We start from the raw sequence: 23,513 nt of genomic DNA, 5'->3' as shown, positions 1-23,513 counted from the left end.
TTTGACCTTAAATAAACCTTGTTGTAAATTCATACCCAAGAAAAAATGGTTTGATTCTTTTTAATTCAAGAAAGGCTGGGAAATATTTATCACTCAAAGATACGCAAAAAAGAGAGGTTATATTGCTACTAAGTTCTCTTATAAAATTACACAGTAATTTACAAATTAATATTGATTTGAAGCAACTAATATGTTTCCTAGTGGAAAGTTAAGTTAAAGTATATTTACATATATCCAAAACCTGATGCACTACGGTTTTTTTTTTTACTCATAACTGTGATAAGTTCTAGTTTCATGCTCTGATACACGAAAATTTGTATTATGATTCTTGCATAGATAGGCTGTACTGGTTTTATTCTCAAAACAAAGGAACAGTTGATTAAATTAATTATAATGGGCCGTAAACGTTCAGTCCAAGCCCAAACTTATGTATCATAGTTCTCCAGTCTAGTTCTAATTCTAATTCAGTAATTACAAGTTTCGCAGCCATCATCTATTGAAAGCTTACACCTTTTCATCTCCCCTTTATCTAGTTGTGGCTTTGAGTTCGAATTCACGCAAGGAACCAACCCATCTCCATCAGATATCTCTGTCTTTGTTTTCTGTGATTCTAAATCGTCGCTTGAGGTTTTGGTTTTCTCTTTATGGGAATTTCTAGGGTTTTCTTGATTTCCCCTGTTTCTTTGGAATCTACGAGTTGTTGCTTTTGGGGGTAATCGTTTCCTCCCCACTATAATGCCGGATTGAGTAGTTAGAATCGAGCCCATTTTCAAATTTGGTGTTTTCCGTTCAAAGATCGAGGCTTTGTGTCTTGTTCTCTCTGTTTGTTGACTGCATTTTCGAAGATGTGCATTTCTAGAGAAGACGAAGATCCATCCAGAAATCGAAGGAATCAATCGCCATTATCGCTTCCTCAAACTCTGAAACATTTCCAGAAAGATTTGCTTGCTGGTGCTGTAATGGGAGGCGTTGTTCACACGATCGTAGCTCCAATCGAAAGAGCGAAGCTTTTGTTACAAACCCAAGAGAGCAACATAGCAATTGTTGGAGATGGAGGTCACGCAGGGAAGAGAAGGTTTAAAGGAATGTTCGATTTTATCTTCCGTACTGTTAGAGAAGAAGGTGTTTTATCTTTATGGAGAGGCAATGGAAGCAGTGTGCTTCGTTATTATCCTTCAGTGGCTCTCAATTTCTCTCTCAAGGATCTGTATAGAAGCATTCTTAGAAACAGTAGCTCTCAAGAGAATCATATCTTCTCCGGTGCATTAGCTAATTTCATGGCTGGTTCTGCAGCTGGTTGTACGGCTTTGATTGTTGTTTATCCGCTTGATATTGCACACACTCGTTTAGCTGCTGACATTGGGAAACCAGACGCTCGTCAATTCCGAGGAATCCATCACTTCTTGTCGACGATTCACAAGAAAGATGGGCTCAGAGGTATCTATAGAGGCTTGCCTGCGTCTCTACATGGTGTGATTATTCACCGTGGCTTATACTTTGGGGGATTCGATACGGTTAAGGAGATTTTCTCAGAGGATACAAAACCAGAGTTGGCATTGTGGAAGAGATGGGTTTTGGCTCAAGCTGTGACTACATCTGCTGGATTGGCTTCTTACCCGTTGGATACAGTTCGTAGACGGATAATGATGCAATCTGGGATGGAGCATCCGATGTACCGTAGCACATTGGATTGTTGGAAGAAGATATATAGGAGTGAGGGGTTGGCTTCTTTTTACCGTGGAGCACTCTCTAATATGTTTAGAAGCACGGGTTCAGCTGCTATCTTGGTTTTTTATGATGAAGTGAAGAAGTTCCTGAATTGGGGAGGGATCTAAGCACTAAGATTAACAAGCTGAGAGGTAAGCCTTGTCAATCCAAATTAGAGACAGAAGAAGAATGATTATTCATTTTTGTTACTAAACCTTAACAAGGAGACATATGTAGAGAGAAAGCTTTAGGTGATAATATTTGTTTTTGAGGATTTGGCTGGAATACTATGCATCTTGATTCTTTTCTGCTTGTTATAGACTTTGTGTGTATGAGGAAAGAAAAAGAAGGAATCAATTTTGTAAATAAAAGACATGATTGGTCTAGTCCCAAGTATTGCATTCATTTTCGATACTTTTTGTCATCAATCTGAGTTTTCGTTATGGATAAGATTACAAAAGTTCCAGCTTTGATCTACTCTTGTTTTGTGGATACAAAAGTGGATTTGTCTTAGACATTGTATGATGGTTCCTCCTTTTTAACACGGATAATGTGGATTATATGCTTGGTTGTTGCAACCTTTTTGCTATTCAGCTGTTCTTACGATTCGGAAACTAGCAAGACAATTCTAAAAATCTTCCACACGACGTAGGACTCTCTCTATCTTTCTCATTTTCTTTGTGATCTCTCTGTTTCATTTTTGAAGTTAGGACTTGGGATGATAGGCGTTTGTACAGAAGAAAATCGAGCTGCATGATTTAATATTTCATCTGCGATGATGACTTAGTGACACCAAAGTTAAAAATACTCTGCCTATCTTGGCAATTTCGACTGAGTATCCGAAACGAATCACTTTACGGAGGTTGAAAGCACTCGATCAGGTTAAAAGAGTGAAATTGACATAACAGTTCGTTGACTGAAACAGCCTAACTAGCTAGGTTATTTCAGTCACCATAACTTCATTTTTCTGTAAATTTTGAAAATCAAAATCTCATACTCTTTTTTTTTTTGTCAAACAATCTCATACCCAATATATATATTTACAATAAAAGATTATAAAGTTCAATAACACGACTAGTGCAACTGGTATAGTGTGAGATCATGGGCCAATGCAGTTGTTACCAGATGTATCTATATTTATAATCTATGGCAGATCCGTATTGGAAAACATTGAAATGTCATAACGTCATGCTTTACTCATTCCTAATTTTTTTATATATTTTTTTTATTTTTATTTTATTTTTGTGTGTATGTGTATGACAATTTTGGATAAGTGAAAAGTAAAAATAAAAACAAAAATATCTAATTATGTAATCATCACATTGGAGTTTTTAATATTTTGAACAACATTCTAACTTTTTTTTTACTAGAACACAAAAAAAAAAGTAGACAAAAATTCGTTTGGATACTTATCCTAATTTGTAATTAAGTTTTCAAATTAGGATACGTATAAATTCTTTTCAAGTCACTTCTTCAAATCCAAATCTACTATGTACTAGTACTAGACTGGTACAGTTGTAAGGTTATCAATATCTTTTTATTAGTTATGTGGTTTATTAGTTAGGTTATCAATATCTTTATGTTTCAATTATGTGGTTCAGCAATTTAATTTAAATTTATATAATTTATGTGATAAGTGAAAAATTACAACTAATTTATATAGTTTATAAAATTAATCATTCCCATTTATACAACATTTACATTGTATACAATACTTATGTTGACATATACTTATATAGATTATATTTAATATTCTTTACTCCATTGCAAAGATTAAGAATCATAGACTGAATCGTGGTTATGCTCAAGTTCCGAGAGATGATATTGGGTTTGTTATCAAAGCTCCGTCCTTAAATTCGTCAACAATTGCTACTGAGATTAGTTGGTATTATTCACTTGTGACTATGCACTACCTTGTCAATGCTGATATCAAAGTAAGACAAGAAAATTCAAAGAATTTTGAGGCGAAGCTTATCTTTTACTTTTGTGATATAACATATTCTCTTTGTCATTACCGAATCGTTCAACTGAATTATGATGCCACTTGCAGGATTCATGTCTTATAGGCGATTTCAATCATCTCATGTTTCTATATCTTTGTACGTGCTCTTTAGATTGGTGTCATCTTATACTGAGACATGTACTTAAACTACGCGGTCTTAGATTCAAGCTAAAATAAGTAAGGTTGATTCCAAGATCAAATGATCCGTCTATCCAGACTCAGTGAGAGCAGTCGAGTTATGTTCATGAATGCTTGGTCTCGAGTCTTGTAACTGTTGAATGGGATTGATTACAAGGGAACACAAGTAGAGAAAGAAGTGATAACATATTTGCTAGAGAACTCTCGACGACTAAAGACAATATCCATTAGATCATTGAAATCGACAAATGACAGCGAAAAAACTCAAAATGCTCAAGGAGTTGTCGACTACGCAAAGGAGTTCATCCAAATGTGGGGTTCGTTTATTTAAAACCCCGTCGGATCTCTGAGATATATATATGCATTATTAGTATTTATATATTGTTTTGATAATTTTTCAAGTTTTGACAAACTTTGAAGGGAAGGGCTTTATTATAATCAAAGTGACTTGTCTAATTCACAAAACTTCTAAAGATGTGTCCAATAAAGTCCTTACCTTATGCTTAAAACCACAAAATTTTAAAAGTCTTTGGTGATTGATATTTTCTTCTGTCATAACATTTATTATCTTGCACTTAATTAGTCCTAGATTTTGTTAAAATTTTGCTCTCATGTCAGTCTAGAAGCCATTGCTTCAAACAATTCTTAAACAATTAGTTGACAGATAAACAAATAGTGTATGTAGTTGATAAAATTTGATGGATTTTTATTTTTTAATTTTACTAGGTTTTTTCATCCTTTTTATTTTGTTTTATATAATTAATGCATGTCATGTCATGTCCAATTATTAGTTAGTTATAATTTTATTATTTAAATTTTATATTAAATTAAGGGTATCGTTGCTTTCTAATTATATAAAGTTTAGATGATTAGATTAAAAATTATCTTTTATTTCCAATTCTCCCTAATAGATATACCAACCATTAACTCTTGGAATAGAAGATGGAGACAGAGCCGACCTTTAGCACAAGCTCATGAAGCATGAGCTTGCGGCCCGATATGTATGTATAGTTTTTCGGCCCTCAATTTTTGCAAAACTCCTGTTAGTGTAGTGGTAAGAGTGTCCTAAATAAATCCTATAGCCCTAAGTTCGACCAAAACTTACCATTATTTAGTTTTTATTTTTGTAGCTTATTAACAAGATTGGCCCTTAAACTGATTTGGGCTGGTGGCCTTATTTTTCTTTGCGACGGCTCTGGATGGAGAGACTAGAGAGAGAGTTTAATATATGTTCCACAGGTTTGGGTATTTATCTTTTCTGGATGAGTTCGAAGTGGTGTTTAAGCTGAAGCAAGTCTGCAAATTGTTTACATGAGTGCATGCTCCTTAGAGGGTTGCTTGGCTTGAATTCTAATGTTTTCAAGGGCAAGACTTTCTTACGCTGTCAGCTCAAAGATGGTGCATCATTTTGGTTTCACACATGGAACTGATTTTGGACCAACCAGAGATCAACAAGACGGGTTCCATCATCTTGCATTCTCTGTTTTTCGGGTACAGAACTACATCACCATCTCTTCTTTTGACTGTTGAGTTTGCTAGAAGAGTCTCTCGCACCAAACTGCATCAAAGATTGAGCAAAACCGTCCTCCCACGCCTGCTGCTGTTACTTGTTGGATTTCTCAAAACCCAAGGAGACCTCGGATCTCATAATTAAGTCCATTGTTTTGAAGCCCCTCTTGCAAGAAATGTAACTGGAGGGTTCTCTGCAGCTACCAACCACTCCATCGCGTATTGTGCAAAATCGACTTGTCTCCTAATCTTCCTCGGATCAGCGTTCGTATCCATCACTCATATTAACTAGCTTTAAGTTGTAACTAATTCTCAGAAGGTTAATCTTTACATTTTATAACCAATAATAATAATTAGAAAGAAAAAAACGTTATGTTCTATGTCCTAAAAGACCAAAACAAATAAGCTTCCATTTTTTTTTTAACTTTCTTAATATAGACCTGATTACAGTATTCTTTTTTTTAACTTTCTTAATAAGCTTCCTTTTTTTCCTTTTTTTTTCAACTTTCTTAATAAGCTTCCTTTTTTTTTTTTCCATTTTTATTCCCTCTTCTTTTACAGTTTCTTCAGTTTTATAGCGGTGATGCTCTTCAAGTTAAAATAACTTGTCGGATCCGATCATCGCTTGGGTATAGCAAAACGTGGCTAAAGTGAAGAACTTTGCAGCAGGTTTATCTCGTGCTGTTCTGTAAACTTTATGCTAAGTCCCATAGTAAACCGTTCTTTTTTCACTTTTCAGTTTCTAATTTCATCGTATAAATATTCTAATCAGGATTTAACGTTTAGGTCAAACTTTTTTCTTTCATTACAACTTTCTTCGCACGCTAGGGTTTTGTGAAAATTTTAATGGCTTGACAAAGCAAGACTATCTAACCTTCTTTCTTACTTGTTTTTGGAAGCATCGCCAACAAAATCAACAGAAGCGTCGTCCGGTTCCAATGGATAGGATAAGTCTGTTGTCAGATGATTTGCTCTTGAAGATACTGTATTTGGGTACAACTAAAGATGCCGTGACCACAAGCCTTTTGTCAAAACGTTGGTGTTCACTTTGGAAACATGTCCCAAAGCTTACTTATTGGGATTTAAATACTAGTGAGTACTGGAAAGCTTCACGTTTTGTTGACAAATTTTTGCTACTACACAAGGCTCCTGTCCTAGAAACTATGAATCTCTCACTTTGTCGAAATTGCTGTCCTACAGATATTCAAACATGGATAAATCTTGCAGTTTCTCGTGGGTTGCAGAATCTTATTATCCACCGATATAGACCTGGTTCAGGGTTCATACGGTTGCCTAGGAGTCTGTATACATGTGGAACCCTTGTGACTTTAAAGATAGCATCAGAGTTCATTGTGGATTATGTTCCTTTGACAATTTCTTTCTGGTCACTCAAGGTTTTGGCCCTGTGTTTTGTAAAATTCTCAAGCAATGAGCTCGTTGATAGGATTTTGTCCGGTTGCCCTGTCCTTGAAGATCTGAAAGTGATTCGAGGCAGCAATGACAACGTGAAAACTTTCACAATCGCAGTTCCTTCATTGAAGATCTTAACCATCATAGAGACGACCTGTGGTTCTTATATTTGGAGAGATGGTATTAGGTTTGTGATCAACACTCCTTCTTTAAAGTCGTTAACGATTGCTAACCAATTTAGTTGGTGCGATTCATTAGTGAGTATGCCCTACCTCGTCAATGCTGATATCAAGCTTAGACATGGCGATTCTAAGAAGTTTGAGGGGATGCTTATCTCAGCCAAACACATATCCTTATGTTTACCACCACCAATGGTAATATATATTACTTTTGCTTTTGTGATATATAACATATTCTCTTTGTCATTACAAAATACTTCAGCTAAATTATGATGCCACTTGCAGAATTCATGTCCTATAGGTGTCTTCAATCAGCTCGTGTCTCTAAATATTTGTACGTGCTCTTTGGATTGGTGTCGTCTAATACTCAACCATACACCTAAACTCCGACTTCTCAGATTCGAACTAAAACAAGCAAGATTGTATCCATACAGAGATCCGCTCCAGAGATGTTGCAGCAGTTCTGTATATGTCCAAACTCGGTGGGAGCAGCCGAGCTCTATTCTTGATTGTTTGATTTCGACTCTTGAGACTGTTGACTGATTGATTACAAAGGAACACAAACAGAGAAAAAAGTGGTGATGTATTTGCTAGAGAACTCCCGACAGCTAAAAGCAATGTCTATTAGATCCTCTAATTTGACCAGTTGTGTTGAGAAACTCAAGATGCTGCAAGAGCTGTCATCTACGCCGAGGACTTCTAGCAAATGTCGTGTTTTGTTCATCTGAAGTTCGGTCGGATATTGAAATAGTCGTTTTCATCCTCGGAGCATCATTAGTAGTTATATTGTTTTGCTAATTTATACAAGTTTTGGACTTGTTTTCATGACACTTGTGCTTTTACAAGTTTTCACAACTTATTAGTGGTACCATTATGATCATGATAAAGCAGACTCTGTCTTTGAGATTTATGATTGAATAAATCGTCTTTTTTATTTTTTTTGAATATATAGAGTTTTACCCAAACAAAAATATTGTTTCACTATATATAATATTTTGATAAAATTTTGTATTATTATTAATCAAAGGGAAAGCTCAGCTCTTGACTCTGTTGAGAGTAAATCAATGACTGATACAGAGCTTGTTAGGCTTTTCTGGCTTTTATCTCAACATTAGAGACAAATGCCAATTTATTCATTCTCTCAACGTTCACTAATTTGGAAAAGAAACGCTTTATGTTGTTGATAGAGTCAGGTTGGTTAATCTCTATTGTCACTAAAAAGTTTCACCAAATGTCGGCTATGCAGATCAGGAGTTGTAGCAAATGTCGGCTTTTGTTGACCTGAAGTTCCACCGAGGTACAGAACTAGTCAGTTTTCATTCTTGGCGCATCATTAGTAGTTATATTTTCTTCTCAAGTTTTTTGGTGTCATTAAGATCATGAGAAAGCAGTCTTTGCAATATTTAGATATTTACCCAAACAAAACTAATAAATGTTTTCTTATATTTGATTTCGGTAAATTTTGATTATCAATCAAAGGAAAGCTTAGCTGCTGATTCTAGTTATCTTTGAAAGAAATTGCCAAGAATTAACCAATTTTACTCAATGGTAAAATGTAAGAACTCTAAACTTTAGAATATACAATTGGATCAGAGATATTTTGGATTTGCATTCAAAGTCTATTGTTTATGTCCGGTTTTTGTTATCTTGTTTTACATAGAAAAGTATTGGGAGATAGAGCACTGGAGATAGACCGAGATCGACGGTTGAGAACATAAAGTGAAGTTATGAAAATAAAAAAAATATTATTCTAAAAGATATGTGATAAATGTTAGGTTAGGAAGATTAACATTATCTCAAGTTATATTATTTACATTTATGTTTATTTTCTAGAATAAATCTAGATCTTAGTTTATCTCCGGTTCTCCATCTCCTAATAAAAAGAGAAAGTGATGACTTATATATTTCAAATTAGCTAGTAACTAATGAATATATATATCAACAATCGAAACCTTATATATATATACATATATTTCTATACAAAAAAAGAAAAAAAAATCTAATGAAAACCTTAGTAAGAAAAAGACCAATTAGATTGATTCAATCATAGGTTAAATAAAAAACGAAAATTGTCAAAAAAAAAATTAAAAAAAATGGAATATTACTGAATTAGACGGTGCAATTGCAAACGTTGTTTGGTTTACTTAACCTTTTCCTTTGTCTTTCTTTCTAATTAGCAATTAGGGTTTCTGTTCGACAAAAAAAAGGCCACGAAGTTAGGGTAACCTTTCTATTTGACTCTCAATTTCTTCGTACGTAATCTTCTGATTTGATTTGAACGAGTGCGTTCTCATCATTGCTAGGGGTTTTTTTCTTCTTCTTCTTAATAGTGTCGGCAACAAGATCAAAACTCGTGAGATTCTGAAACGTTCGTTTGCGATGGATAGGATCAGTCCGTTGTCAGATGACGTAATAATAAAAATATTGTCATTCGTTGGAACAAAAGTTGCTGTATCCACTAACCTTTTGTCCAAGCGATGGCGTTATCTTTGGAAACATGTGCCTACGCTTAAGTATCGTGATCCATCTAGTGACTGCGAGCATTGGAGAGCTTCGCGTTTCGTTGACAAGTTTCTGCTACTTCACAAAGCTCCAGTCTTGGAATATCTGAATCTCAAACTTAGTTGGAATTGTCCTCCTGTAGATATTGAAACATGGATTGATATTGCAATTTCTCGTGGTGTGCGTGAACTTCAAATGATCCGACATTATCCTCCTTCAGGGACAATACCGTTTCCAGTTTCAGGTCCCATAACCTTACCTAGGATCATGTATACATGTGAAACCCTTGTGACTTTACACCTTAAAGTAGGTAAGATCATTGTGAATGATATTCCTTCAGCAATTTGTTTTCGGTCACTCAAGGTTTTGGTCCTGTGTTTTGTGAAATTCTCAAGCAATGTGCTCGTTGATAGGATTTTGTCCGGTTGCCCTGTCCTTGAAGAACTGAGTGTGGTTCGAGTCAGCAATGACAAGGTGAAAACGTTCACAATCGCGGTTCCTTCATTGAAGAAGTTGATAGCCATAGAGAGTGGCTATCAAGATCCCGGTGATGATGTTCAGTTTGTGATCAAAGCTCCTCGTTTAAAGTCGTTGTTTATTTACTCTCGCTGTAGTGGGTTGCGTTCACTAGTGAAAATGCCAGACCTCGTGAAGGCTGATATCAAGCTTAGACTTGGTGATTCTAACAACATTATGGGATGTCTTACCTCAACCAAACGGCTTTTCTTATGTCTACGACCACCAATGGTAAAGTCTATATATGTGTTGAGGTTTTTCTGGCTATATATTCTGGTTCTGATTAATTACATTTACTTATGATGTCACTTGCAGGATTCATGTTCATTAGGCGTCTTCAATCACCTCGTGTCTCTAACTCTTTGTACATGCTCTTTAGATTGGTGTTGTCTTATACTCAACCATACACCTAAACTCCGAGCTCTCGGATTCAGAATAAAACAACGAGCAAGGTTGCATGCTAAGATAAAGCCTCCACAAAAATGTTGCCGCAGTTCTCAAGATGTGCAAACTCAATATTGGGAGCAGCCGAGTTCTGTTCCTCAATGTTTGATTTCGAGTCTTGAAACTGTTGCCTGGATTGATTACAAAGGAACATCAGTAGAGAAAAAAGTGGTGATGTATTTGTTAAAGAACTCTGGAAAGCTAAAGAAATTGGCTATTAGATCCTTGAAATGGACCAGTGATAAAGAGAAATTCAAGATGCTCCAAGAGCTGTCGTCTACACGAAGGAGTTCTACTAAATGTCAGCTTACGTTCACCTGAAGTTACATCGGATTTCAAAGATATTAATAGTCTTTTTTATTCTAAAAGCATCATTACTACTTAATTATGTTGTTTTGATAACTTTCTAAGTTATGTCATCAAAGTGACAGGTTTGATTCACATTACTTCTCAAGTATCTATATTCTCTTGATCATGAGAAAGCAAACTTTTTCAAAACTGAGAAATGAATATGTTTTGTAAATGTTAGCTAGCTTATATACACCTTAGTTCTCGCAAATGCTGGCTTACATGCACCTGAATTACGGTCGGATCTCAGAGACTATTGGTAGACTTAGAAAATTGTAACAAATTTGAAAGGAAAGTATTATGATTATGAATCATGATAACGTTATCATCTTGTTTGGGGTACACATTTCTCCTCAAAATACTTGTCATTATGATCATGAATGATGAATGATGATAAATGTTATAACCTCTTCTTTCAGAATTTTGACCAATTTTGTGAAAAGGCTGATTAAAACATCTCTAATGATCACAATGTGGTCTTGAGAAGCTTCTGATATATGTAGCCTCCGCTAAACACCTTACTTTATGTTTAAAACCACAAATGGTAAAAACTCTGTTTGCTTCTATGGTTTAAGATTCCTTGTGTTTAGTTATCACATGCAGATTACAATCCTCCAGGCGACTTCAATCAGCTGGTGTCGCTAAAGTTATGTAAGAGATGCTTGCATACATATTGGTTGAATCATATATACTCAGGCATTCTCCTAATATGAGAACTCTTAGGTTCACACAAGTAATTTCTATCTGTACAAACCCAAATGTTGTTGCACTTCCATTATTTTACTGATGACGTACTAATTCCAACTGTTTTGTTCGTTTTTGTAAACTCTTTGATCTCAGAAGGCGATTCAAGAGATGTCCAGATCAAATGGGAGCAACGGAGTTTTAGTTCCTAAATGTTTGAAACTGTTGAGTGAATCGGGTACAGAGGAACAGAAGCAGAGAAAGAAGTTGCTATCTATAAACAATATGACTTTTAAAATTAAATCCACACTTTTCTCTATGTTGGAGTTTGAGTCAAAGCCAAGGAGTTCTAGCAAATGTCTCATTTCGTTCATTTGAGTTTCTCTGGCATCTCAGAGAGCTAAGATTTGAGCTGCCTTGACATTTTATGTTTTGACTTGATTTGAACTTTTATTTTTCCTTTCACCTCTCTAAAGTTACCAAACTTATATATTTTTTTCTAATCAGTGACTTGTCTCAATTTTTTTGTGGTATTTAGTTGAACAATTTTCCTATTTATTATCTACCTTCTGAAAAATATTTAAAATTCTATTAGAGCGTGGGCAATGCCGTATACAAGCCTCGTCCCTTCCTTTTTTAGTTTAAAATTAGATGAATAATCCAATTATTGTGTGTATACGTACTCAAAAACGGGACGGTCCCGTTTATTGTTGTCCACTTTTCGCGGGCCCCACTGACACGTGGCGGCCCGCGATTGGTCAGTTCTTTTTTTTTTTGTATAATCATAAAAAACCATATAGATTATTAGCTCAATAAAAAGCTCGAGATCCATGCTTGGAACTTGCTTCTCGTGAGATGAACATAATCAAATCTGAAATCTCCATATAAAATAAACTATCAAAAATATCATAAATTAATAATCAATATATACAGTATATACAATATGAGTAAATATATACGTATATATATAAGTAAATATATTATGTATGCTTTTATTTTTTTTGTAAAACTGATTTTTTCCTTATTTCTATAAAATAAATTATGTTATATTTTAAAACTATAATATTGTAATATACTCCATAACTTATCATAGAAAAAGCAAAAATATCTTTATGTTTTTAATTTCTAAATATGCATCGTATTTTTTTTTTAGTTTTATAAGATGTTAAAATATAACGATTGAGATTATTAATTAATCACAAATTTTGAATTTATGTATATTATCTGTATAAATTTAATATTTTTAATTTATTGTCTATATTGAATTTCTAAATATAAAATTTATAATGCGGTCCAATATTATTAGTTTAAAGATGTTTTATTGTAGCTAAATAAAAACTGCATGATTAGTTTCGATCCAAACAGAAGAGCGTTTTTGGTTCTTGCAGCAGTACCAGCGAAATAACAAAGGTTAGTCCCTAGCAGCTTTTTATTTTTTTTTATCTCTAGGGGAAAATAACATTAAAACGAAATCTATATATGATTAGGGTTCTTTGGTTATTCTTCTTCTGATTTCAAGTATTTGTGCTTTCGAGACTCTCCTAGTTTATCTCCGTCTTTCAAATTCCGATAGAAGAACCAAAGTTTGTTTTCGACATGGGAAATATAAGTGATCTGTCTAACGATTTGCTGGTGAAGATTTTGTCACTCCTTCCAACAAATGTTGCTGTGTCTACATGTCTTTTGTCCAAACGATGGGGTCCTGTTTGGAAATTGATTCCGAAGCTTGACTATGACGACTCATGTAGTGCTGCTGCACCCTTAGGGTTTATCGAGAATTTTTTGCAGCTAAACAATGCTCCGTTTCTGGAGTCTTTTCATCTCAAACTTCATCCCAAAATTACGGGAGATTATGCACCTGAAGATTATGAAAAATGGGTTAAAGCTGCGGTTGCTCACAATGTGCGTGATCTTGAGCTTCTTCGTTTCTTTATACGTTTCGTTCCATTACCTAGGAGCTTGTACACACTAGAAACCCTTGTGGTTTTACGCCTCAAGAAAGTGAGCATTGAAGATGTTCCTTCGACAACTTGTTTCCGGTCCCTCAAGACTCTGTCTCTTCAACATGTTTGGTTCTCCAGCGAAGAAACAATTACTAGGCTTTTTTCTTGTTGCCCTATTCTTGAAACATTGGTGGTGCACCCATGGGGCGGGGACGAAGTGAAAACTTTCGCAATTTGTGTGCCATGGTTGAAGAGCTTAACCATCAGCGACATGGTTTCGGGTTATCACGATCCAATAAATGATAATGGATTTGTGATCAATGCTCCTTCTTTAAAGTACCTACATATTGTGGATCATTTTAGTGGGTTTTATTCATTAGTGAATATGCCCGAGCTATTCAAAGCAGATATCCACATTAGACATTGTGATTCTGAGAAGCTTTTGGGATGTCTTACCTCATCTAGAAACCTTTCCTTATGTTTAAAACCACAAGAGGTAAAGTCTCTATGTTTCTCATGTGATTAGGATTCTATAGAGTTAATATTTAGATTCTTCCAATTATGCTGTCACTTTTGTAGGGTGCATATCCTCATGGAGACTTCGACCAGCTCGTGTCTCTAGACCTATGTGCTCTGTGCTCCTTAGATTGGTTGAATCTTATCCTCGAACGTTCACCAAAACTTCGAGCTCTCAGATTATACCAAACAGTAAGTTTTGATCCAACCCCATATGATGTTGCATGTTCAGTATATAGTCTTGGACCCTTGATGGTAACTAATCACAACTCGTTTTTCTTTTTGTTTAACTGTTTTATCTCAGAGAAACTGGAGCTGCAGGAATTCCAGAAGTGTCCGTACTAAGTGGGAGCAACCGATGGCGAGTTGTGTTCCTGAATGTTTACTTGTGAGTCTTGAAACTGTAAAATGGAATTGTTACAAAGGGACAGAAGAAGAGAAGTCTGTAGTGATGTATTTGTTAAAGAATGGAAACTCTTTAGCGACTATGAGTATTCAATTCTTGGGATCCATTACGTTGGAAAACAGAAACCAAATGCAGACGGAGTTAGAGTCCATGCCAAGGAGTTCTTCCAGATGTCAGCTTTCATTCACATTCACCTAAGTTTTGTGGCATCTCAAAGCCAAGATTAATCAAGCAGCATTAATATAAGTTAACGTCTGATTTTATTTGAACATGTTATTTTTTCCACCTCTCTAAGTTTCCAATCTTCTTTCTTCTGGTTGGTCTCAAAGCTTGTAGCTAGTTGTACTCCAAAGTATTGACTATGAACATTGAGAGCCAAGGTTTGAGCAGCATTAGAAATTACTGTTTGATATTTTTTGAACTCGTTTCTTCTCATATTATATTGTCAATCTTATCATGATGTGATCAGATTTTGATTATTGCATTTTAAGTTGGATGTAATCAATTGGGGTAAAAACTGATGTGTGGTTTTTTTTTTCCAACTATATATGCAATAGATTTTACAGAGCCAATTTTAAACGAGATCTACATAATTGAAATGGAGAAAAGAAAATGAGAAGAAGATGCAGAAAAATTTGAACCAATTAAACACAAATATGTACGTGAATATGATAAATTGATAATCAATAACATTTCTCGTTAATGAAAGAGAAGTCGAACTGTGTAATTAGTTTGTGTAAAAGCAAAGGAGCTTATTTAGGAGGGATACATGAGTAAACAAAAAGGTTTGGTTTCCTTTTACACTTTATTTATTTTTTCTCATATTTTTCTAGCTAAACATTACTTGATTAAAAAAAAATTTCCCCTTAACTCCTTAGAAACTACAATCCAAGTGATTAATATTTAGATATATTTTTTGGTTCATTTTATATTTACATAGAAATTATATAGAAAAACAATATATATATATATATATATATATATATATATTGATTTAGCTATTTCTGTAATTTCTATAAATTTTAAATAACATAGCAATTGATGTCTAGGAGATATGATTAAAAATTCATATCTTCTATTTCATTACAGATTTATGAAATTACTAACAAATATTAGATTTTAAAATAATGACCTTTAATTCTTTCCACATTCCAAGATAATATCATTTTTATAAAGTTATTATTAAGATTTATAATAATCATGATAAAGTTAAATATGCGCAATAATTTAGAAAACAGAGGAACATACAAAAAAAAAAAACAGAATAACTTACAACAGAGGAACAACAAAAGGTCAGGCCTTTCTCTACGAACTTTTTGGTGAGACTTCTTTGTATCTTCTTTTGCTAAGTCTGTGTCTATTTCTTGGTGCATATAATCCTAGATTCGCCTAGGTTTGTCTGGTTCCACAGTGATTTGTAATAAAATGTTCTCTTGTTTATGAGTGTATTCCAGAAACAACCAAAGGAGCTTTCAAGGATTGTTTAAGATGGGCCATATCAATGAGTTGCCTGACGATCTACTCCTGAAAATATTGTCATTGATTCCGACAAAAGAGGTTGTGGCCACAAGCCTTTTGTCGAAACGATGGGAGTCTCTCTGGACGAATGTTAGGAGACTAGAGTATGATCAAGAATACCACTATGATAAGAGAACTGGATTCTCAAGATTTGTTGACAAGTCTCTGCTTTCTTATCAGTCTCCGATTCTTGAAAGCCTGAAATTCAAGTTCAAGTCAAGGTATGGTTATGGAGACATTGGACTGTGGATGAGAACTGCAGTCAATCGTCACATACGTGAGCTCACACTCGAATGTGGCGATGTCTTGATCAAGTTACCGCTGAGATTGTTTACCTGCAAAACACTTATGGTCTTAAAACTCAATGGTTGGATCGATCTGAACATTCCTTTGACGGCCTCTCTCCCTTCCCTTAAGACTCTTCATCTTGTCCTCCTGAGGAAATCAAATTATGAATCTTTTTCTAGGCTTTTGTCAAAATGCCCTGTCCTTACTGACCTCATGGTTGAACAAAGAAAAAGTAATGCTATGTCGATGCTTAATATCGCGGTTCCTTCGTTGCAGCGATTGTCCATTAGAACAGTAATTGATAGTGACAAAGAGTTAGGGTATTTCAATTATGATAAGGATATTCCAAAGGTTGTGATCAATGTTCCTTCTTTGAAGTACTTAACCATTGACGACCGGGGGAACGATTTTGATGTCATTGAGAACTTGTCTCAAGTTGTGGAGGCAAGGATCAAAGCTAATGAAACGTCTACCAAAGTTTTCCTAAGGTGTATTAGCAGCTCGGTGAAGCGTCTTTCGATATCTTCATTGAAGTCAAAGGTAATATATAGCTCAGTCGCATTAAGCTATCGGTTATTTAAGTCATCAAAAGTTTAGAGAATTTGTTTTTCTTCTTTTTTTTCTTTATTGTAGGATGTGTATTCTACTGGTAGTTTCTTCTGTCAACTTGAACACTTGGAGCTATACACTGATTCCGCAAACGGATGGTTGAAGTTACTTGCACACATACTAGAAAGTTCCATTAATCTACGTGTTCTCAAGCTCTTCAATGTAATGCAGCTTCCCCCACTTTGGACTGAGGCCTCTTTCCTTTCTATGTTATTTTAGTTTTGGTGCTCAGTGATCTGACTTATATAACGTTTTCTCTGGTCTTAGAAACATTCTAACTGGCGGATGCATCCCTTGGATCGCTGGGACATGTCAAGCAGTACTGTTCCAGAATGTATTGTTTCCAGTCTTGAAGTTCTACAGTGGAGAGGGTACTTAGAGAGAGAAATAGATAAGGAGGTTATGAGTTATCTCCTGAAGCATTCCCTATGTTTGAAGACGGTGATGATCACCCCTAATAGACCCGATGATGTGGAAGAAATAAATCAGATAGCCGAGCTCTTTGCTTCATTTCCAATAGGATCAAAGACATGCAAATTTGGGTTTAACTTGGATACTTGAAGTTGGTGTTTGGAAATAATATGTTGGATTTGGACTCTCGAACTTAAGTAGATTACTTTATAATGCAATATGCGTTTTAGTGGTCCTCTAAACTTATTATGATACTGTAATTTTTCTTAAATTGACTCGAAAAGAGTCAATCCAATAAGCATAGATATAGCTAAAACAGAGGGAGATGCCTTATTTACCTTGCTAAACAAGTCATCTCACAAATCTGTTGTGACTCATTTCCCCTCGAAATAACTAATCTTTGTGATATCCAAATTTAGATCCCGAACAAATGTTTTGTATCTACTAGGATTGACGATCTCTGCCATGTTAAGCGTTCGTCTAAAAGGGGGATAATAGACAGTTCAACGATGTCGAGGGCATTGCTCACAGAGTCACAGTCAAAGAATAGGTTAACTGGTCTGTGCAAAGATCTTGGGAGATATTAGATGTCATAGTTTTCGGCAGCAAGATAGAGAGCTCGAGTGTGGTTGTTGGTAGTTCTGAGGATCCCGCTGTTTAAGAACTCGAGTTGTATATGAGTATATCATTGTAACACACTCTTCTGGCAGCAGAAGCTAATTAATACTACTGTTGTAAACATACGTTTAAAATAAGACCAAAGAGTGACTTTATATCTTTAACCATTCGTTTATTTAACACACATTCAGATTTAAATCCCGAAAAAAGGAAAAATGAACAACCCTAAATATTATGTTCCCAAAACAATCAAACAATAAATAAAGCATAGCAGAGGCTGGATGATCGAACCTTTTTCACAGATTAGTACACAAAGCTATAGCTTGATATTTTAGGAAATAAAGAGCCATAAAATCGCGAATATTTTAGCGTGATATTTTTTTTTTGCTTCCTTTCTACAATTTTAGCAATAATAATATCTTGGACATATCACATATATATAGCTGTAAAAATGTTTAAAGGTGCAGTGGAATCTTCCATACTTATCTGTATAATCTAAAGACGATCCAAAGATCTCAAGCTTAAGTTGATCCTGTTTCTCTACTGTCTAAGGCTAACACACATATGTAATGCATCTAAGTTACATTTGTGTCCAATACAAATGAAAAACTTAGATGTAAGTAAAGTACCAGCCTGAGTCTACTCCTGAATGTTTTATCATCCCATCTCGAGATTTTGGAGTGGAGACAGTACACAGCCAAAGAAACAAGTCGTAAAGTACATCATATCTTCAAAGACCTCGAGCTGGGATGACAAGCATTCTGGGATAGAACTCGGTTGCTTCCACGAAAATCGTTGATAATAATACTTCTGGATCCAAGTACATCAAATTCAAGAAATGCAAAAAATTTTATAAAAAAAATAAAATAATAATAACAGCTTTCGTATATGCATGGAGAGTTACTTACAGAATGGATATGGAGAAACCGTAGTTTGGGAGAGTTATTGAGAACTAGTAGAAGTAGACTGGACCAGCCTTTAGAAGTTGTACGCATCTTGAAACGTTGAAGCTGAGGGAAAATAATGCCACTGAAATTCACATCCTGCAATGACTGAAAACTAGCATATATAAAGACAGTGTGATCACAGTAACGACCAAGAGAGAGAGAGAGATTAAAATTGGTACCACGGCAACTTTTAAACATAAAGTGAGAGACGTGACCAAGGAAAGTGAGCTGCGAAACTTTTGATAATCGTGACAAAGAACTTTAATACAAGGACTTCGCACTTTTTTGATCGAGAAAGAGTCTTTCCAGTTATCAGCGATGCTGAGGCGAATGGTTGACCGAGCAAGATCAGAGCAACTAGATAAAAGCCTAACAAGAGAATCTTCATCTTTGTACTCGACCAAAACGAGCAACAGCTTTTTGAGAGACGGGAGATAAGCTGAGGAAGGAACATCCACAAGAATATCGTTAGCGAGAGTCAATTCCACAAGCGTTTCGCAAGTGTAAAGACTCTCAGGCAGCTTGCTAAGAGTTTTGGATTTATGTAACTTGAGCTCCAGTACGCGCATACAAGGAAGTTGCACTTTCTTGGTCGAAAACGTGTCTTTCAAGTTATTACCCATGCTGAGGGGAATGGTCGATGGAGCAAGATTGGAGCAACTCGATAGAAGCCTAAAAACAGAATCTTGGTTTCTGAACCTCACCGAAACAACTAACAGCTTTTTGAGAGATGGGAGATAAGCCGAGGAAGGAACATCCACTAAAATACGGTTAGAGAGAGTCAATTCCACAAGTGTTCTGCAGGTGTAAAGACTCTGAGGCAACTTGGTAAGCCTTTTAGAGCTAAGTAGATTGAGCTCCAGTACGCGCACATGGCGATCAACTGATTTTTTAATCCACATGCTGGTATCAAGCTCTCGATTATCGAGATGGATACGGAAGGTTTCTAAAACAGGTTCCTTGTTAAGTTCCATTGACTTGTCGATAAATCTACAAACATCTTCGATGTTATCACTGTATTTAATAGTGTACTCGAGTTTAGGCACCATTGTCCAGACATAACGCCATCGTTTTGACAAAAGCATGGTGGCCACTGCCTTTCGGTCGAGACATGCGACAAAATCTGGAACAGCATATCATCAGGCAACGCACTGATCTTGTCGCTAGAAGACACATCTTCTTGAGCTCGTCTACGACGTTTGGCTCTTAGTGATGATGACATATAGACCTAAAACTTCGTAACCAAGATAAAGAAATAAACGAACAGATGCAGTCAGACGTGGAGTAGGACAAAAACTAGAAACTTAACAATGAATTATTTTATGATTATATATGACGCAACCTAGAACCAATTATAGCCCTTTCCCATTTTTAATAAACCGAAAATGGTCGAATATACTTAAACCACACAATTATAATTATTTAAAATATATTTATTATTGTTTGTTTAACACAGCGGTCTACTTAAGCTACCGTATTTTATAAAATTTAGTGTTAACACTAAAATCTCGAATATGCGTCTTCATTCAGTAAGGAAAATCGAACACAATTAAAATACTAGAATTCGACCCAAAAAAAAATTAATCATGCAACATTTTCAAAAAATGAAAAAATAAAAACAAAATCAGCACTTTTCCCCGGCGTTGTAGCGCGGGTCAGAACCTAGTAAACTAATAAAAGTATAAACCTGGAAAACGAAACCGGTTTGTCGGTTTAATCTTACTATGAATCACCTAATCTCTTTTGCTCAATTTATTTTACAAAATATGGGTTGCTCAATTATGGATCGCTTCTTAGTACATTTGCACTAAAACTGAAAAAACAAGAAACATTTGACCCAAATTCATACTAAAATCTAATTTTGAAACAAATTTTAATTATTCTACATTTTTAAATTCTACTTTTTCTTTTGGAATAATTTTTTGGTTTGATTAAAAATCGTTCCAAAATCAAACCGGCCTTTAACCGAACCAACATCATGTAAATTAATCGGATTCGCTTTTTCTTAATTTGACTATGGCTCTTCACATCTTCTCGCACAACTTGAGATAGCGAAACCCCAATTCGTCACGGAAAGCAACAACTTGGCTACAAAATCGTAAGCTTCTGCTAGTTCATTAACGTTTCTTTTCATGTGCTTTTGAATCAATCGGTGTGTCTTCTCGTGGAATTTTCCAAATTCGATGGATTTTTAAGTATCTGGGTAGGTGAATTGATTTCAAACCCAAATACGAAAGAAGCAGTTTCGTTGTCATTCTGAATCAAATCAATTCCAAAACTCGTTCCTTTCTCTGCCGCTGAACTTGTCGTAGGGTTACTTTTGTGGGTTTCCATCTTCTCGCGGATCCAATGTTTGTTTATGGTTTATGTTCTTTGATAAAAATGAAGATACCCAGAAGTTGAAGTTGAAGTCGTATGCTCTTTTATATTGCAGGAATCAGAGAAATTTTTGGCGAATCTAAATGGGTAGTTGTAGGGATAGGCTAAGTCAGTTACCAGATGATTTCCTCTTACAGATATTGTCATGGCTTCCAACAAAAGATGTTTTGGTGACGAGTCTTTTGTCGAAACGATGGCGGTTTCTCTGGACGTTAGTTCCTAGGCTCAACTATGATCTCAGGCTTCATGATAATACATATCCAAGGTTTTCACAGTTTGTTGATAGATCTTTGTTGCTACACAAGGCTAAGGCTTTGGAGGGTTTGAATATCAGGATTGGTTCTAGATGTAATACCGCAGAGAACGATGTTGGGGTATGGGTTAGAACTGCTGTAGACCGCTTCGTGCGTGAGCTTAATATCAGTTATTGTTCTGGTGAAGAGCCTATTAGATTGCCTAGGTGCTTGTTTACTTGTACAACGCTTGCTGTCCTGAAACTCGAAAACTTAAGTCTTGTTGATGTCTCTTGCTATGCTTGCTTCCAATCCGTCAAGACTTTGCACCTCCTAGATGTGAAGTACGTAGATGACCAGTCACTTCCACGGATTATATCCACCTGTTCTAGTCTTGAAGATTTGGTTGTGCAGAGATGCCCTGGTGACAATGTTAAAGTCGTCACTGTTACTGCTCCGTGTTTAAAAACTCTGTCCTTGAATAAATCGTCACAAGCTTTTGAAGGAGACGACGATGGGTTCTTGGTAGATGCCCCTAAATTGAAGCGCCTAGACATTGAAGACTATTGGGGTGGCTTTTGTTACATAGAGAACATGCCTGAGGTGGTCGAGGCGAATGTTGATGTTATTTATAAAAATACCGAGAAACTTTTGGGATCTCTCACTTCAGTCAAGCGTCTTAAACTATGTCTGATCACTTCAGATGTAATTACTCTTTCTATTACCTGAACAGTAGAAGTCGGTCTCCTGTAATTTGATTTATTTACATAATGTTCTTTAAATGCAGGCTGCTTATCCCGCTGGTACTGTCTTCTCTCACCTTGTTCATCTAGAACTATGCACATGTGCGCCACGATGGTGGGATTTACTTACCAGACTGATTGAAGATTCGCCTAAACTACGAGTTCTTAAACTCCGCCAGGTATGTTAACACAACCCAGTCTCTGTTATTCCTTAAGTTTCTTGTTTGGTTTCAGTTTTTTGATTGCACATATCATTGAAGTTCTTATAGCTCTTTCCCCAATCTTGATCCCAGAAACATATTCGACGTGCCCCTAGTCCCCGGGCTAGTTGGAAGCAACCTGTTTCTCTTCCCAAGTGTTTGTTATTTCATCTTGAGACCTTCAAGTGGGAACTATACGAAGGATCACAAAAGCAGAAAGAAGTAGCTACATTTATCTTAAAACACGCTATTCGATTGAAGACAGCTATTATCTCTCCAAAACCCTCCAGTACTCTGCTAGAGAAACATGAGATGCTCAAGGAGTTGTCATCCTCGCCGCGTGGTTCCAGTACATGCGAGCTCTTATTCGACTGAAGAAAAGAAGGAAGAAGAAATTAACTTAGCTTGTCCTGAAAAATATGTTATTACATCTCTAGTAAACATCTTGTGATTGTTGTCTCTATTGATGTAAGAGTTAGAACCTCATCTGCATTTGGTTCTTATTTTAATATAGAAGAAGAGCATATATTAAAAAAAACTTTATCATCTACATAAAAAGCTTCAGACCTGCTTCAAAGCCTAACTAAGAAGATTACAAAACCATCTTCTTTTTATCGATCTGCTAAATGAATATAGATCCACTATCAGCATTGCTTTGTAAGAACAAGCTTGTTTCTGGTCCACTTCTGCGGGTTTGGATTACATTCTCATCCGTTTGGGTTTCCAAAGAAATTGACTAGTATTCCTCAATGTTTGTTCTCAAGAGTCTCAAAACTTTCAAATGGTCAGGTTACCTCTCTATAGAAGGGAAAGATCGGTGACATATATCTTTAGAATATTCTTGCAACTGCAACAATATAGTTCGGGCCATGGCTGGATCCACAAAAGAAGCTTGAGATGGAGACCGAGGTAAAATTAATCTTTGTTCCCGTGGTTCACCCACATTTGACCTCGTATTCGATGAGCATTGGCGGTTTGATTTGAAAGACATCTTTGGATTTGATCTTTTAAATAAAGATTTTGTTGCATTTGATTAAGATGATTTTCTATAGCTAGCTGTCTAACAAGTGTTAGACTACAAAAGACATGTTTAATTAAACTATATGTGGAAGTTGCTTTTGCAATGAAAATTGCATCTGTCTATAGGTTTATTTTTCATTGCGAGTTTCGAATGAAGTCTGTTTTGGGATATATTTTCTCTTTTTGCGCTTAAAGATTTTCAGAGACCAACAAACCTTAACTACACCGTTGTGTTAGATTCAC

At 35.6% G+C, this 23,513-nt stretch overlaps 5 protein-coding genes and 1 pseudogene across 10 annotated transcripts; 5 read left to right on the top strand and 1 right to left on the bottom strand.

The window, feature by feature from the left end:
- Window positions 1–500: 500 nt before the first annotated feature.
- LOC17876889 (probable ADP,ATP carrier protein At5g56450) lies at window positions 501–2,733 on the top strand. Of its 2 annotated transcripts, none has more exons than XM_023789213.1 (2): window positions 501–1,859; window positions 2,418–2,733. In XM_023789213.1, exon 1 carries the CDS (start codon window positions 846–848, stop codon window positions 1,833–1,835), a length of 990 nt encoding a protein of 329 aa, XP_023644981.1. In that variant the 5' UTR covers window positions 501–845; the 3' UTR covers window positions 1,836–1,859; window positions 2,418–2,733. The 2 variants fall into 2 exon arrangements, with proteins under 2 accessions (XP_023644981.1, XP_006280789.1); XM_006280727.2 differs by having other exon boundaries at window positions 2,414–2,733.
- A 3,561-nt stretch (window positions 2,734–6,294) lies between these two features.
- On the top strand, window positions 6,295–7,673 carry LOC17876978 (annotated as a pseudogene).
- A 1,651-nt stretch (window positions 7,674–9,324) lies between these two features.
- On the top strand, window positions 9,325–10,728 carry LOC17875575 (putative FBD-associated F-box protein At5g56440). The gene is made up of 2 exons (XM_006281609.1): window positions 9,325–10,194; window positions 10,279–10,728. Exons 1-2 carry the CDS (start codon window positions 9,325–9,327, stop codon window positions 10,726–10,728), a joined length of 1,320 nt encoding a protein of 439 aa, XP_006281671.1.
- A 2,083-nt stretch (window positions 10,729–12,811) lies between these two features.
- Window positions 12,812–14,718, top strand: LOC17874763 (putative FBD-associated F-box protein At5g56430). 2 transcript variants are annotated; one of them, XM_023789191.1, is made up of 4 exons: window positions 12,812–12,849; window positions 12,959–13,878; window positions 13,962–14,090; window positions 14,203–14,718. In XM_023789191.1, the coding sequence occupies exons 2-4, from the start codon at window positions 13,036–13,038 to the stop codon at window positions 14,500–14,502; spliced, it is 1,272 nt and encodes a 423-aa protein (XP_023644959.1). In that variant the 5' UTR covers window positions 12,812–12,849; window positions 12,959–13,035; the 3' UTR covers window positions 14,503–14,718. The 2 variants fall into 2 exon arrangements, with proteins under 2 accessions (XP_023644959.1, XP_006279852.1); XM_006279790.2 differs by lacking the exon at window positions 12,812–12,849 and having other exon boundaries at window positions 12,888–13,878.
- Window positions 14,719–18,726: 4,008 nt separating this feature from the next.
- LOC111829021 (putative FBD-associated F-box protein At1g05080) lies at window positions 18,727–19,744 on the bottom strand. Its single transcript, XM_023777653.1, has 2 exons — window positions 18,977–19,744; window positions 18,727–18,807 (listed from the first exon to the last, which is right to left on the bottom strand). The coding sequence occupies exons 1-2, from the start codon at window positions 19,742–19,744 to the stop codon at window positions 18,727–18,729; spliced, it is 849 nt and encodes a 282-aa protein (XP_023633421.1).
- A 971-nt stretch (window positions 19,745–20,715) lies between these two features.
- Window positions 20,716–22,788, top strand: LOC17876589 (F-box/FBD/LRR-repeat protein At5g56420). Of its 4 annotated transcripts, none has more exons than XM_006280466.2 (4): window positions 20,716–20,793; window positions 21,130–22,012; window positions 22,095–22,229; window positions 22,344–22,788. In XM_006280466.2, exons 2-4 carry the CDS (start codon window positions 21,158–21,160, stop codon window positions 22,623–22,625), a joined length of 1,272 nt encoding a protein of 423 aa, XP_006280528.1. In that variant the 5' UTR covers window positions 20,716–20,793; window positions 21,130–21,157; the 3' UTR covers window positions 22,626–22,788. The 4 variants fall into 4 exon arrangements, with proteins under 4 accessions (XP_006280528.1, XP_023639900.1, XP_023639896.1 ...); XM_023784132.1 differs by lacking the exon at window positions 20,716–20,793 and adding an exon at window positions 20,807–21,017; XM_023784128.1 differs by lacking the exon at window positions 20,716–20,793 and adding an exon at window positions 20,807–21,046.
- The last annotated feature ends 725 nt before the right edge of the window (window positions 22,789–23,513 follow it).

This window comes from Capsella rubella, unplaced genomic scaffold (assembly GCF_000375325.1).
Source record: "Capsella rubella cultivar Monte Gargano unplaced genomic scaffold, Caprub1_0 scaffold_8, whole genome shotgun sequence".
NCBI lineage: Eukaryota > Viridiplantae > Streptophyta > Magnoliopsida > Brassicales > Brassicaceae > Capsella > Capsella rubella.
The sequence above is the reverse complement of the archived record's forward strand: the minus strand, read 5'-3'. Positions and strand labels throughout refer to the sequence as shown.